A 15175-nucleotide genomic window follows, 5' to 3' on the forward strand; every position below is an offset into this window, starting at 1 on the left:
CTCCCACCCTGGGCTCCCACAGTTGGCACATGAAAGTACAGCTCGCGTAGTTCCGTATGAACTTGAAGTAAAATAACTAATTAGGGTGCGTCCCGCGTAATACTGCGGAAGGTAAGAGGGCGGCGGCGGGGCGGACTCCTGCCTGCTGGAAAACCCTTTCTTTTTCAACGGAGCTCCAGCCAGAGTTCTATCATTTAGCCTTCAAATTGTAAGGTTTATGGCCTTACAGACCACGGCTAGCCTATAACTGTTTCATCCTCCTTACAACCACAAGAAAGTTTTACTGAAAATGTTTTTTGCTTTCCTTGGGTCAACAGATGAGAGAGTTACGCGCACACACATTTATAAAATGCTCTTCGTCAAAACAGGAAACCACGAAGCTACATTACACAAGTTTGTGCCTATAACCTTCACTTCCCTCATTCTAATATAGATGAATGCCACTATTTCTGGGTAATGGAGGATAAGCCAATAGCAAACCTTTATTGAGCACTTGTTACTGCCTGAAAGTGTGCCAGATGCTGGGGAGAGGAATAATAGTCTTTTATATTCTAGAAATCTTTGATCAGAAATTCCTAGATATTAGGAACCATGTGTTCAGCACTCTATAGCAGTTCTTAAACAGCAGCATGTGTAAGCAAAACCTGGAGGGCTTAGTAAAAGATTCTTGAGCCCCAACCCCAGATACTCAGATTCACTAGGTCAAAGGCGAGGCGATAATTTGCATTTCTAGTAAATACAAATTTACTAGATGCTGGGGGATGCTGATGCTGTGGTCTTAATCTGAGTAACACTGCCCAAGGTCCAGATGATTAGGGAATGCATTTTCTCAGAATTTGAAAAGCAATTTCTGAAATGTCACACCTGATTCTAAAATAATGACTCTTTCCCTTGGCCGCAATCTGCTCTTTGGTCCAATAGTATAATTTTTTAACACTCAAAATCAAGAGTTTGGCTTCTTTAGGTCTTTGTCATAGAGCCCTTCAAGTATGGTCTACTACCATCCCATAAGCCCTCACCTTTGCCAGCTTAGGTAAGATCATAGCTGAGGGACTCTGACTGCACTTTGACTTTGATCCCCATATTTGTTTATAGAACTGCTTTCCAATACAATAGTCACCAACCACACGTGGCTATTTAAATTTAAATTAAAAACTCAGCTCCTCAGTTATATTAGACATGTTTCAAGTGCTCAATAGCCATATGTGGCTAATGTCCTTATTGGAAAGCAGACACCATTTCTATCATCACAGAAAGTTGTACTGAAGAGCTCTGTTCGTAAAATAATTCTAGGGTATATTGTTCTTTAGATTCAAAAGAAAAACAATATTTATTAACGAAAAGCCAATTATCTAAATATCTAGCTCTTGGGTTATGGCTAATTAAGGCATATCCTTTTCAAAGATAATTGTGGTCATTAAAAAGAATGGTTACAAATAAAGGTGGCTATGCCAAAACATGAAAAATAATTTAAGCTATGTTAAACTAAAAACAAGGTGTATGTTCATTACAACTATAAAATGTATGTGGATAATAAGTCATTATGGCACTACTTGAGTAGGGAGACAGACATCTAGTGTAAAAGGATACAGGGACTTAAAAAAATTTAAAGAAGGGGGGGGTGGCTGGGTGGCTCAGTCAGTTAAGTGTCTAACTTCGGCTCAAGTCATGATCTCTCAGTTCGTGGGTTTTAGCCCTGCACCAGGCTCTGTACTGACAGCTCAGAGCCTGGAACCTGCTACAGATTTGGTGTCTCCCTCTCTCTCTGCCCCTCCGCCATTCTCACTCTGTCTCTCTCAAAAATAAACAAACATTAAAAAAAAAAAAAAAACCATACGGGGACTTGGAAGTTCAAGAGCAGGTAGAAATGAGAGAAGCAGCATTGGGGAAACTGGGCATGTCTTCCATGTGGGATTAGTTCCAGCAATACTTTCAAGAATAAAAAACCAGGTTTCAGGGAAATCGAGAAATTGTACACTAAAGGAGGACCTAGAAAGACACAAACAAGTCTAATTATTGGATCTACTCAGGAAATCTAAAAAACTACTTGAGCATCTAGTTGGTACCAGGAAACTGATAGACTTAATGTATATTCTCAGTAAATCCTTATTACCACCTTTTAATATAATAAAATTCTAGTTTGAACTAATTTACTATCAAACAACTATGGACCTTTCTCCTAACCTCAGCCTTTTAATCAATCTCCAACTGCCATTAACTCCTATCGCCTATCCTTTCCTCTTTTTAGAGGTAGAAGTATCCATTTTTATTTCTCTAAGGATAATCCTATAATGTGTGATCTAGGTTCTAGCCCTGCCTATCTCTTGGACATAATTCATTTTGTTTCACTGATTGTTTCTTCCAGTTTGTCTTTTTCCTCTGTCTACAAACAGGCTTGAATCTCTAAAGATGAGCCCTTTGATCCTGAACTTCCCTTCAAGCTTCTCTTCATTGCCAAGCTTCAGACCCCCACTGGTAAACAGAACAAGAGTAACTTTTGAATACCTGTGTGCCAGACCATTTAGCTTTAGTGTTTCTAATTTTCACAACAGGCTCTAAGGGTACCATTCCTTTTAGAGGTGATGGAACTGACACAAGTGACCTGCCCAAGTCTACAAAGTGTGACTCTAAACCCCATACTACTCTTAGTCACAAAAAGTGCTGCATTATATATTAATAGATTATGTTCATATTATGAACCAGTAGCATTACTTCCATTTTACAAATGAATAGAGGTTGAGGGAATCTAATTGACCTAAGGTTATGAAACAATGTAGCAAAAATGGGATTAAAATGTAGGTTAGCCTGACCCCTAAACCTAGGCAGCCTACTGTTTCATGCTGCACTATGGATTCTGCATTCGGAACCCTAACAAATCTAGCAAAGGTGACCAATGACTTGATCTAGTGGCCTCCTTTAAACTTAACTTTTCTGTGTCTTAACACTATTGACTAACCTCCTCACTCTTGAAACTATTCACTTGGTTTCCACAATACTGTTTTTGTGGCTCTTCTCCAAGCCCTTTTATCATCTTCTATCTGATCCTTAACTTTTCTGCATATTCATAAGTCTAGGTGTTATACCACTTGTCCCCTCTCTCTTCATACTTTGTAGGAAATGGTTGCCTTTCCTTTTCAGAATTTGATTTTACTAGCTTTGCTTTCCTCCCTTTTTTATCACAGTAGCACTCATCAATTCCTGCTCTTGAGTCATAGGCTCCTTGATAAATATTAAATTTGGGCCCTGAAGTCCAAATGGTAATATAATCATAAGCAGGTAGATAAGGATGCAGTAGGTTGGTTTCATGAGAACTTTTGGAATGTAGGACTTTCATCATGGAGACTGGTTTTTCAGTCAAATCCACTTTTGGAGATTTTTAGCTTTTTATTGGCAATTATCTTTGCTTAAGCAAACCCTAGTTACTATGTGGAGAATGCTATTACTTTATTAGAAGACTTACTTCATTCAAGGGAGACCATTCACTGTTCCTAATGGAAGTTGATTCTTTGAGAAGTTATTAGAGATGAAAATGCAGATACTATAAGAGCTTATTTTAGTAGATGAGATCACTTTGTTTCCGTAGTGGAAACAATGTTATTTGGACGTTTATTAAAAGCAGAAGTGACCATTTTTTTGGTTGAAATGGAAATTCAATTCAACAAACTGGATTTTAGCATTAAGGCTATGAGCCTAAGAAAAAGTATTTTGCTTAACTCACTGAATGAAATTCAGAAACACATAAAGGGCAAAAAGTAGGTGCTGAGATTCTATCCTCAAAGAGGACAGAAGCAGTCTTGTTCCTAGACTTTTTACTTCTCTGTAAAGCTGGCTGCACCAGATTAAAGGATCTCACTCACCTATCCTGTTGAACGCAAAGGTCTGCTGCCTTGAAGGCATTCAGTAATTGTTTATTGAGTGAGGTAATGTCTTATTAATAGTAGCATAAAACATAAAGTTATTAGAGTAATTGTCAATTACTCATCTTTGTAGGCTGTCAACTCTTTAACCAACTTTTCCCCCCAACATTTCAAAGTCTTTTTAAAACTCATGAGTGTTTGAAAGTTAGATTTTTTTTTTCTATTTTTTTTTTTTTTTTTAATTTAAATTTTTTTTTTTCAACGTTTTTTATTTATTTTTGGGACAGAGAGAGACAGAGCATGAACGGGGGAGGGGCAGAGAGAGAGGGAGACACAGAATCGGAAACAGGCTCCAGGCTCCGAGCCATTGGCCCAGAGCCTGACGCGGGGCTCGAACTCACGGACCGCGAGATCGTGACCTGGCTGAAGTCGGAGGCCCAACCGACTGCGCCACCCAGGCGCCCCGAAAGTTAGATTTTTGAAGGCCAAAGCAAGTGAAACTCTACCACTTTCTGATTAACTCTGAAAACACTCCTGCATTTTGCAGATAGCAGAAGTTATTTTTAGGATTGAAATAATGATCTCACTTTCCCAGGCATGTAGCTTCAGCTGTTTTGACTGTGGGCAGGTCAGGAATGTCCAAAATTCATACATGGACTCATGGGAATCTCTCCATAAACAAACATGGTATTTCAATAGGGACTGTTGTATTAAAGAGAAACTACATACAATAAAAAATACTGGATTGGGGGCGCCTGGGTGGCGCAGTCGGTTAAGCGTCCGACTTCAGCCAGGTCACGATCTCGCGGTCTGTGAGTTCGAGCCCCGCGTCAGGCTCTGGGCTGATGGCTCGGAGCCTGGAGCCTGTTTCCGATTCTGTGTCTCCCTCTCTCTCTGCCCCTCCCCCGTTCATGCTCTGTCTCTCTCTGTCCCAAAAATAAATAAAAAATGTTAAAAAAAAAAAAAAAAAAAAAATACTGGATTGTATTTCCAACATTTTGAAATTCAATACAAAAAAATCTTTTTGGTAAGAAGCATTCCATAAAACCTTTGGAGCTAAAATAGTTTTAAAAATTAGGACAAATTAAAATTAGGCTCAGTGGCCTGGTCTAATTTTAAATCACGTGATGCAATACACAAAAGCTTAGAACAGATAAAGAGGGATGTTGACAGATATGTAAAACTTAAAGATTTAAAGCTACCAAAGCTAGCATGTCTCTGCAAATCTATAGAAAATTATTTTTAAAACTGAAAGACAAAGTGCAAGAAACCCAATTAAGGCAGTTTAAACTGGATTTCTTTGGGAGGGGGAGGAATAAATATTAGAGATAGGATTGTTAGAGAAACTGGATGGAGTAAAGGAGAGGTCTAACAACCATATCTTTTTGTAGGCTTTGCCTCATCTACTTTTCTTTGGAAGAAGCAAGTAACAAAAGCCGATTTTGGTAAATAAGTTTTAAACAAGCCAGTTTTTATCATAAAGTTTAATTATGGTTCAGAAAAAATTGAGTGAATAACTTTCTCTGAAAAAATATACTGAATCTGTGTAGACTGCAGTTATTGAGGGGGAGGGGCTGGTAAGTTAAATTGCCCTATTTTCTATCTGAAAATCATAAAAAGTCCCATTTCCAGTCTGAATATAGAGATGCATGTGCCCAAAATGGCTGAGAATAAATACAAGAAAGGCAAAAGCTGCAAAGCTAAGGGCATGCAACAGACTCTAAGAGAACGTCTCAGAAATACCCAAAGTGGCAACAAGGAACGTTTGGCTGGAATCTGAAGTTCTTTCAATCATCTTTGTCTTTTGCTCCATGTTTAAGGATGCGCGTGAACTCGATGTAATTGAAATTCCCCTTTTTGTCGATAGGCGCTTCTCTGTACAGCTCGTCCACCTCTTCATCCGTAAACCGGTCTCCCATCGTTGTCAGCAGCTCTCTCAGGTAGTCTTCCTGGATGGTGCCTAAAGAATAAAGAACTGGGGATCAGAATACATACTCCTCTGGGGACTGATTACAAGGAACATCTACACTTGACCAAGCATATAGTTCTTTATGTTAAGAACTATAAACTTGCAAATATATGAAATATGGCATCTCCCCATGCTTAAGCCAGCCTCAGCAGACAGTTGCCTAGGCAATGCCCAGCTGCCTAGGTCTATCATCCTGTTCTGCTCTATCATCTTCCCTGCCCAAGTCTTCATAATAGGGCCTAAACCTACACCTAAACAAAAGCAGTAAAGTATGATTAAGGAATCTAAGCCTCATGGTTCCTTAAAGTAGCGTGAATGGTCACACTTAGTTTGGTTTTTGTTTTTGTTTTAAGTAAGTTCTATAGCCAATGTGGGGCTTGAATACATGACCTCAAGAGATCGAGAGTCACATGCTCTACCAAAGGAGCCAGCCAGGCACCCCTGGTCACACTTACTCTATAAGCAAATAACACTAAAATTAATACCATATCATAAATATCAATAAAGTGCTTCAGTGGAAAGAATACTGAAGTCCTGAGGTCCAGTTTTTTTGTTTTTTTAAGATTTTATTTTTAAGTAATCTCTATACCCAACATGGGCCCAAATTCACAACCCTGAGATAAAGAATGGCATGCTTTCCCAACTAAGCCAGTCAGGGCACCCCATGGCATTGATATTTTTAAAAGGTTCTCCAAATAATTCACATCATGATCGAGAGCCACTAATACTAAAGCAAAATTGATAAATGACCAAGAGATTCTGAAATTCATAAAGTAAAAAGAAAAATCTGAATTTTCTTTTTTGTGAAATTAAGCTGAAACACTGATGATACATTTCCTATGAGTTTAAATTATAAGGTCAGTTCACAAGAGCAACTCTAGACTTATGGGGTTTTTGCTAATTAAATTCTACATTTAAAAAAGCTCTTTAAATGTTAGTCTCTCAGCTTGTAGAAATAAATCCTCATCCCCAGCCAAGTCATTCAACTATCATATAAACCTATCATCAACGATGTGCAAGGAGCTGTGGTAGGTGTTAGAAGGGGTTACAAAGATGGGAATATAATGCTGTTGAAGACAGAGCCATGGCTCTGGGTGTGGGGAGAGATTTTGTGACGACTGGGAATAAGTACACAACTAAAACAGAAGGCCAGGAGAGAGACAAGAATATACTTTAGATGTGGAATGAAAGGATAGGCTTTAAGTTTTCCTGGAACCAGGAAAAAATATTATGTAAAAACACAGCTAAGGCTCTATAAAGAATGTGACCATTGAGATAAGTTTGAAGAATGGATAAGATATTCTGAGACAGAGCACGAGCAGGGGAGGCGCAGAGAAAGAGAGAGACACAGAATCTGAAGCTGGCTCCAGGTTCTGAGCTGTCAGCACAGAGCCCGGGGCTTGAACTAAGGAATGGCGAGATCGTGACCTGAGCTGAAGTCAGATGCTTAACTGACTGAGCAACCCAGGTGCCCTTGGATAGGATTTTTAACTCTTTTATGGCTGTATTCCCTTCCATTAAAAAAAAGTAGCAACTGCTCACAGTAAAAAGCTCAAGCAATACAAAAGTGACTTTAGGAGAAAAAAAGTAAGTTTCCTGTTTTTCCCTTCCAGGTATAACTGTTAAGAATTCCAGTTTTAAAGGGCGCCTGGGTGGCTTAGTAGGTTAGGCGTCCGACTACGGCTCAGGTCATGATGATCTCACACGGCTGGTGAGTTCGGGCTTTGTGCTGACAGCTCAGAGCCTGGAGCCTGCTTTGGGTTTTGTGTGTCTCTCTCTCTGCCCCTCCCCTACTCATATTCTGTCTCTCTTTCCTTCAAAAATAAACATAAAAAAAACCCCAAGAATTTCAGTTTTAAGAGGGAGCAGGTGATATGGTAAGGAAGATACAGAGGGAGCAATGGTAGAGGTAAGTTAGGACAACAAGGCATAGAAGAGCTTGGAAGGAGGTTAGGAAGATGATACAGGAAGATGGTATACCTGAGGAGGCCTAATGGGGCCATATTGTGCGGAAACTATGCTTCCAACAGCAGACTATGCTTGGACTACTTAAAACAGTCCAAGTAATACGTAAATAAAGGGTGTGCCTTCCTTCTCAAAAACTTGCCATGTGAGTTACGCCCTTATGTTTCCTTTATATGCAATTGTGCCAAAGGATCAAGCATTTATGTTGTTAATTTTGAGGTTTTTTGAAAGTTAAGTCTATGCCAGCAGTATACTAAGCACTTTGTATAAATTATCTCATTTCCTCATTTAGTAATCACAACAACACTATGAAGTAGGTAATATTAGTGTCCATTTTATAGGTAAGAAAACGGAGGCTTAGAAAAAGTTAAGTAACTTGCCTGAAATCACATAGCTATCGCACAGAATAGGTATATAGAACCAGGGAGTCTGATTCTAGAGCAAAAGATTAGACACCAGATTTAAACAATCTCAGAGCTGAGAGGTACCTGATAAACAAATACGGGACAGTACTGGTATCAAGGTCTACAGCAATTTATCCTTTATCCAAGATGGCCCTGGTAAAAGTTATTCATTCAACACAATTACTGACAGCCTAACCATTATGGAGTTATCCTAGTAAAAGAGTAATGTAAGTTTCCTAGAGAAGTTCCAAGTACACCTATTAAATTGTAAATTAAATATTTAAGGGCAAAGGCAGTAAAATGAGTGATTAACATGCCATAGGAAAAGCCTGTCCAAAAACAGGTATGGAATAAACCTGAGGGTATTATGTCATCATATTTCAAGTTATTATATGTTTTAGTTACCACAACTAAAAATTAAATCACTTAGTAATTAAAGGTTACCTCAGACTTACCAGTTGCTTCTTCATCAAAGCAAGCAAAAGCATTTCTGATGACATCTTCTGGATCTGTGCCATTTAACTTCTCACCGAACATCGTGAGAAACATGGTGAAATTTATGGGCCCTGGAGCCTCATTCATCATGGCATCCAGATACTCATCAGTTGGATTTTTCCCTGAATAAAAAAGAGGGTCATAATTTTATTTACATCACAAAATGCATCAAGTAATCATCACAGTAAACTTTTTGACAAGAAAGATTATCATTTATGTAGTTTGCTGTGTATTCATAATAGCAAAACTATTTGGGAAAAAGTCTTCTCGGTGAATAAGGCCTGTATTAAGAGTCTAGAGATAGTATGCTATTCTATTGGGATGACAAGAGGAATAACATTGTTCTCATAATCAGTATCAGTGTTTGCAACACACAAACACACAAACACAGCTGGCCCCCAGCCCAATCCTGAGGCCTGTCCAGAAACTTGCAGGTGGTCCAAGGGCCACACTTTGGGAAACACTGTTCCAGACTCTGAATCTTAGTAAACTACAGCATCATTAGACTGGCTTCACAGGCATTACAGAAATTCTCTTTATAATATTAAAGTTGATCATTACCCAGGGAGGCAAGCATATCATGCAAATCTTCCTTGTCAATGAAACCATCTCTGTTCTGATCAATCATGTTGAAGGCCTCTTTGAATTCCTGAATCTGTGACTGGTCAAACATGGCAAACACATTGGATGTTGCGCGCTGCGGGCGCTTCTTGGTGGTCTTGGTCTTTGCCCTTTTGCTCGACATGGTGGTGGTTAAATCCTAATTAGGAAGGGAAATATACAAAACACAAAGATTAATAAAAACTAAGCTGCATCAAACTTCCTGACATGTCTGAGCTACTTAGAGATGTGCCTAAAAACTACTCAGCAGGGCAGTATCACTTAGCAAACATCTGTCTCTACTAATCAATACTCTTACTCACAGAACCAAACTACAAAGAGAAAAACCAGACTCAACTTTGAGTTCACTCACCCTTAGTAGTCATAACATCTAATGAACAGTCCATCACTAACTTCAAATTCCAAACTGTAACTCACATAATTCAAAGCTCAGAGCATATCAACAAGATTGCATGTCCCCTGTGCTGCAGCATAGCCAGGTAAGTACTGGTTTTACACTTGGGGAAACAGTACTGGTTTTATACTTCAGTGCTGTGGCAGTACTGGGGAATACTAATTCATCTTCAACAAGTCTTTCCCACAGCCCTAGCCTAAACTAGCCGTCCCATTCTCAGGTAGACAGAAAGTAGGAAGGAAGACTAATTGATGGAACAGGTCTTCATCTCTTAATCTCCATTGTCAAATAGCATTCTTCCACTCGCAACTAACAATTTTCTTGCAGTCTCACTTCTGGAATCAAAGTAGCTCATGAAAGAGATTTGTTGAAAAGCTAACTGGAAAGTTTAAAAAAACTATGAATTCACCTATAAGTTTTACAGATACGTCCACTCTGTCAAAACCAATTTCTTGCACAGAGCCAAGCTAAGTCCCTTGAGGTGTGACTAAATTCTCTAGACAAAAGCCATAGCGCAACAGTTTTTAAAGCTATTTATTTGTTTTAAGTTTTAGAAAACATGTTAAGAGCTAAGGAAACTACCTTTACTCTCTAATAATCTAAATTTATCCCTGTAAAATTCAAGTTAAAAATAAAAAGAATGCCTAATAACAACTGAAATGGAAAGGCAATTTTCTTTTCAGCACTCAATCTTTAAAAGACTATAAAAATCTGTTTGATGTTAAAAAGCCCACAGTCCTCAGATAACAAAATGTTACCGTACCATCCTTCAGAGCTGAGGTGGCGATGGTAGTCGGCAAAACCTCTAACCAGCGAGACTAGGTCACTGTATTGAGTTATATTCTTCCAAGCAGGACTAAAATAGGCACTACTGATTTCACTCTCTGACCAGGATAACAATTTTAAAGCTTACGTTCTGAAAACAACATTTAGCTATGATGTAGCAAAACACTATGCCCTTGCTCTAAAAATAAATCTGTGGCCTGCAAAGAATGAAGCACTACCTAGATCTCCCGCAAAGTGACCTTAGAACACAATGCTTCCTATGAGCTTAAAAAGTTGTTTCCTACATTCTTCCCGATTATACCACATCACCCAGACTAAATTCAATCATAGAAATAATTACAAAAGCTCTGCCTCAGATTTTTTTAAAAAGCTAAATCTGTTCTCAGATTTTAGTAGGAAATTCCACAAAGGAGAGTCACAAATTCCAGTCCATCCAATATAGCACTCAGTGATACACTGGAATGTGCTGTTGGTAAGATATACCCTACGCGACCCAGAAGTTATGATACACACTCCTCCCTAATTTCCAAGTTTCCTTTAATCACAATTTGTGTGGCTGCCTTTGGAAATTTATCAGCACCATGGATGCCTATTTTCATTCTGTAACACCTTTTGGGGCAGCAAATACCATTGTTATCTAATTTTTCCCTCTATTCTAAATGTACTTTTAAAAACTAGAAAGTTACAGTGTATATTATTCCACCATCTTTTAACTGTACTCAAGAACTTGGGGTGAGTGATCCAGATGTAATGAGTGACACATATTTACCAGTCCACCTCTCTTTGCTGTGTCTTTGCAAATCAAAGCATGTCTTTAAAAATCATCGGTTTTGTTTGACAACATTGTCTTCCCTTCATGAGGCAGGAATGTCAGTTATTTTAAGAACAAAGAAACTGATGAGAATTCTAGGTCAAATGGTTGACACATTTTTTAATCTATAAAAACTCAGAATACTAAATTTGATGGGAGTCCTCTAGGTACCTTTACATATATATATTTGAATTTTAAATCATTTCCCATTATGATTCTTTTAATCATGCATTCTTTAAATTTGTATTCATTGTAAAAACGGTTTGTAAAAGTTATAAAGGTTTTTTTTTTCTCCCTTTGGTCAGCACTGACAGTGGTCTTTCACAGAACTTTAGCTCAATCAATACTTAATCATCAATCTTTAATATGATCGATGAATTATACCAAAGTGCATCAAATGTCACTAGTGTTGAAAACTACTTAAGAATTAAATGTAAGGCAATTGTCCTATCTTAAAAAGGTTAAAATATAGTTGGGGAAGCAACTATAAAGAAATGAAATGAGGGGTGCATGGATGGCTCAGTCAGTTGAGCGTCCAATTTTGGCTCAGGTCATGATCTCACAATTTGTGAGTTTGAGACCCACATTGGGGTGGCTGTTGTCAGCGCAGGGCGCACTTTGGATCCTCTGTTCCCCCCTCTCACTGCCCCTGCCCAGCTCGCGCTCTTCCTCTCAAAAATAAATATACATTTAAAAAAAAAAAAAAAAAAGGAAATGAACTGATTGGTTAAATTTATGAAATGACACATAGTTTTCATTCCTGAAGAACTCTCAAGTTAAAACAATGTGTGACAATAATGAAAAATAACTCAAAGGTGATACATGATTATTAAATACTGTGAGTTGAGGAAGATCTTTGTTTCTAAAAGATCGAGATGGTGGGGGAAGACCCTGAAAAATCTTGTACCATTTAGAAGCTAAGAGAAATCCTTAGAATTAAGAGATTCAGACGTTAGTTTTAATTCTAAAAAATTAAGATAGTTACTTCTACCAAAAGCTGGTAGTATAATGTTAAGACAAGTTACTACCTGGGCCTTTTTCAAGGAGGTTGTGCTCTTGTCTATGAGTTTATCTCCCACCAGAAACTGGTAGCCTTTCAGCAATAGGGAGTTCAGCCTCACAGTAAGTTGTTCTAAAATACAGAAAATGTAGGGGCTCCTGGTTGGCTCAGTCGATGGACTGTGCAACTCTTGATCTTGGGGTTGTGAGTTCAAGCCCCACGTTCGGTGTGGAGATTACTTAGAAAAAGAAAATAAAATCTTTACAGTAAGGAAAGCGTGGTTAAGTTTTTCCTACCAAACTACAAGTATGGGTGGAATAAACACTGATGAAGAGGGAGCCATATCAGGAACAGTGCTATGATCACAAAGAGCATATCACTTATGGTATTGTCACTGTCCTCCTTGCTATGATTCTAGTTTGTTATCCATTTTGACTTTCCCCAAACAAGCGAGACTGTAACTCTCTTTATGTAACAAACAAATGCACAACTCATAGAAATCTAGGAAGCTAGGGTAAAAAACACTGAAAACATTTCATGCATCAATGTAAATATTCTTTATTTAGGATGGGAAGATGTAAGCATCTGAGATTTTCAAGTTATAGGATTCTCACTCATTCAAAGTTAGAGTCTGGAGTTTATTTCTGAAGCATTTAATGAAAGCTCTTTCATGTGAAGGCATATTTGTTGTATTAAACTTTAAAGCAGGGAAACTTGCAGAGCAGGCCTCTATGAAAAATGAAAGGATTTCAGATGCACAAGAAAGTGAATGAAACATAGTCAATGGTGGTCAAGAATATTCAGTTTACAGATCTAAAGGAGTGTAACCTTGTTTTAAATCAGGGGACGTAAGTGTTGGTAGCAATGAATTTGGGGGTGTTTTAGCATGATCAAATAGGAAGAAACTCAATTCAGGGTTATGACAAAAGAAGGGATACAAATCAAGTAAGGAAAATATTAGACTAGATTAAGTGGTAGAAGTAAAGGTCCTCAAAGTCTTTTTCCACACACCGAGGGCAACCAGAAGATTTTTCAGCATCTCAAGATATACTATGGTTTCATTTATAAAATAATATTAATCCATACTAATATTACACTTTGTTACTCTAGTTAGAATTCTAGAGTCCAGCATTTATAAAGTGGTAATAGATATAAGATAATCTAGAGATGTTTCTTCTACAGAACTGATACTACAACTGGTAGTATCCTAGGAAGTATGATACATTCTTTAAAGAAAAACTCCCATCTTTGAAAACACTTCCTAATGTGGTAGCATGTAGTATCTTTTTTCCAAATCCAGACCAAATTTCCTACCTCATTTATCAACGTACTTCCCCCTGAAGCGAAGTTTGTGCGATTTTTTTTGGTGCCATCCCCAGTTTTTTTAAAAATGTATTTTCAGGTTAGTGCTTCTGTTCCAAATGAAGCGAGCTTTCAACTCCTATGCAAACTTCCGGTTAAAGGTAGGATTAGATCTCTTAGCCACACCCAAAAAGTTCTTAGTACTTGACTAAGGCAATTAGTTGTCAAGGTTCACATGCCAGTAAATGCTCACTCTTGAAAACGGAAAGCTTTTCTTGTTAAGTTTTATCAAAAGCCTTCCAGAACATGAAACAAATAGTTTTAAAAAACATTCACTTTCTTCACCTTCAGATAGAAAACATTTTCCACTTAAGTTAAAATCTCAACTGAACGCATATTTGTTCCAAAGTTCTGCTTTAAGAACTGATATATACTTTCATATACCAGCTCAACTACTTTAAAAGGAAACACTCTGGCAAACTGACAATAACCCGAGGTCTCCACCCAAAAGGAACATGGTATTGTATTTTGGAGTTTCTCAAACGGCAGACTACACCCTCAACCCCTCTTTGTAAATTATCACTTAAAAAAAAAGTTCTAATTACAGAAATGGATGCTGAGCTGAGGAAGCTGCTAATTTGAGTTGGTTATTCCTACTAAACGTAGCCACACAGCTGCAACAACAGCTGCAGCACGGCGGACACTGGGCTTCGGTTTTTGCGCAAACTCTCTTGAATCCGGCAAGTTTACGTTAGAAACTAAACATAGTCCAGGAGTCAGCGCCGCGGGGTTCGGGTTTCGCAGGCCCGGCTGTCGCCCAAGATCGCGGCGCCAGAGAGCTAAACCACACTCCTCTAGCTCCGACTTTGGGCAAAGGGACAAAGTCCGCGCCTCGGCTACTTCCGGGCGTGGCCTTCGATCCCAGAGCTGGCCCTTGGGCTCGAAACAAGGAACCCGCCAGTACACCTGCCCAGGTGCACTCCCCGGCTCCGGTGGCCCGCTACTGCCGTCCCAGCCGCCCCGTCGAGATGGGCCCCCGCGATGGGCCTCGCGCACCTTATCGCGGGCACCACTCACCCTGCACAGCCGCAAGAATCCCAGCACTTCGGTAACCCCTTCGCTGCCCTCGCTGCCGGTATCAGCACTCTTCTACTCCCACAGCCCCCTAAAACCAACACTTCCGGCCTCCGCTTAGCAAACCGGAAGGAAGCCTAGTCACCATTGTCGGCCGACAGAGTGGGCCTGACTTAATAGAAAGACGACGGGTGGGGGGAGTTGCCAGTGTCCTAGGAGGGCGCAATTTTGAACGAGTGCACAGGAAGGAGCATAAAGCGGGCGACTTAGAACACAGAAGAATGTGTAATGGTTCGTTCGTGTAATTGTTCTACTGGGTTTCCATATTTTTGTACCTCCTCTTACAATGTAGGCTTTTTCCCCCCTTTCCTGTTGGTAAATGGATGAGCCTGCCCTGTGTGTTTGCCTCCCTGCACATTCCAGGGCACGTCCAGGGGCGGGGCCTGGCAAGCCCAAGTCCTTGTAGGGAAATAGCGCAGAGGGCTGCGCGGCCCACG

At 39.3% G+C, this 15175-nt stretch overlaps 1 protein-coding gene and 1 long non-coding RNA gene across 6 annotated transcripts; both read right to left on the bottom strand.

The window, feature by feature from the left end:
* Positions 1-3541: 3541 nt before the first annotated feature.
* On the bottom strand, positions 3542-4599 carry LOC145712990 (uncharacterized). The gene is made up of 2 exons (XR_014135880.1): positions 4312-4599; positions 3542-4044 (listed from the first exon to the last, which is right to left on the bottom strand). It is a non-coding gene; the product is annotated as an uncharacterized LOC145712990 (long non-coding RNA).
* Positions 4600-4821: 222 nt separating this feature from the next.
* Positions 4822-14821, bottom strand: LOC132665804 (myosin regulatory light polypeptide 9). 5 transcript variants are annotated; one of them, XM_078435392.2, is made up of 4 exons: positions 14682-14821; positions 9252-9450; positions 8651-8812; positions 4822-5817 (listed from the first exon to the last, which is right to left on the bottom strand). In XM_078435392.2, exons 2-4 carry the CDS (start codon positions 9433-9435, stop codon positions 5645-5647), a joined length of 519 nt encoding a protein of 172 aa, XP_078291518.1. In that variant the 5' UTR covers positions 9436-9450; positions 14682-14821; the 3' UTR covers positions 4822-5644. The 5 variants fall into 5 exon arrangements, with proteins under 5 accessions (XP_078291518.1, XP_078291521.1, XP_078291519.1 ...); XM_078435395.1 differs by lacking the exon at positions 14682-14821 and adding an exon at positions 13617-13635; XM_078435393.1 differs by lacking the exon at positions 14682-14821 and adding an exon at positions 12331-12409.
* Between the last annotated feature and the right edge of the window lie 354 nt (positions 14822-15175).

Source organism: Panthera onca, chromosome D3, assembly GCF_046562875.1.
Source record: "Panthera onca isolate mPanOnc1 chromosome D3, mPanOnc1 haplotype 2, whole genome shotgun sequence".
Lineage (NCBI taxonomy): Eukaryota > Metazoa > Chordata > Mammalia > Carnivora > Felidae > Panthera > Panthera onca.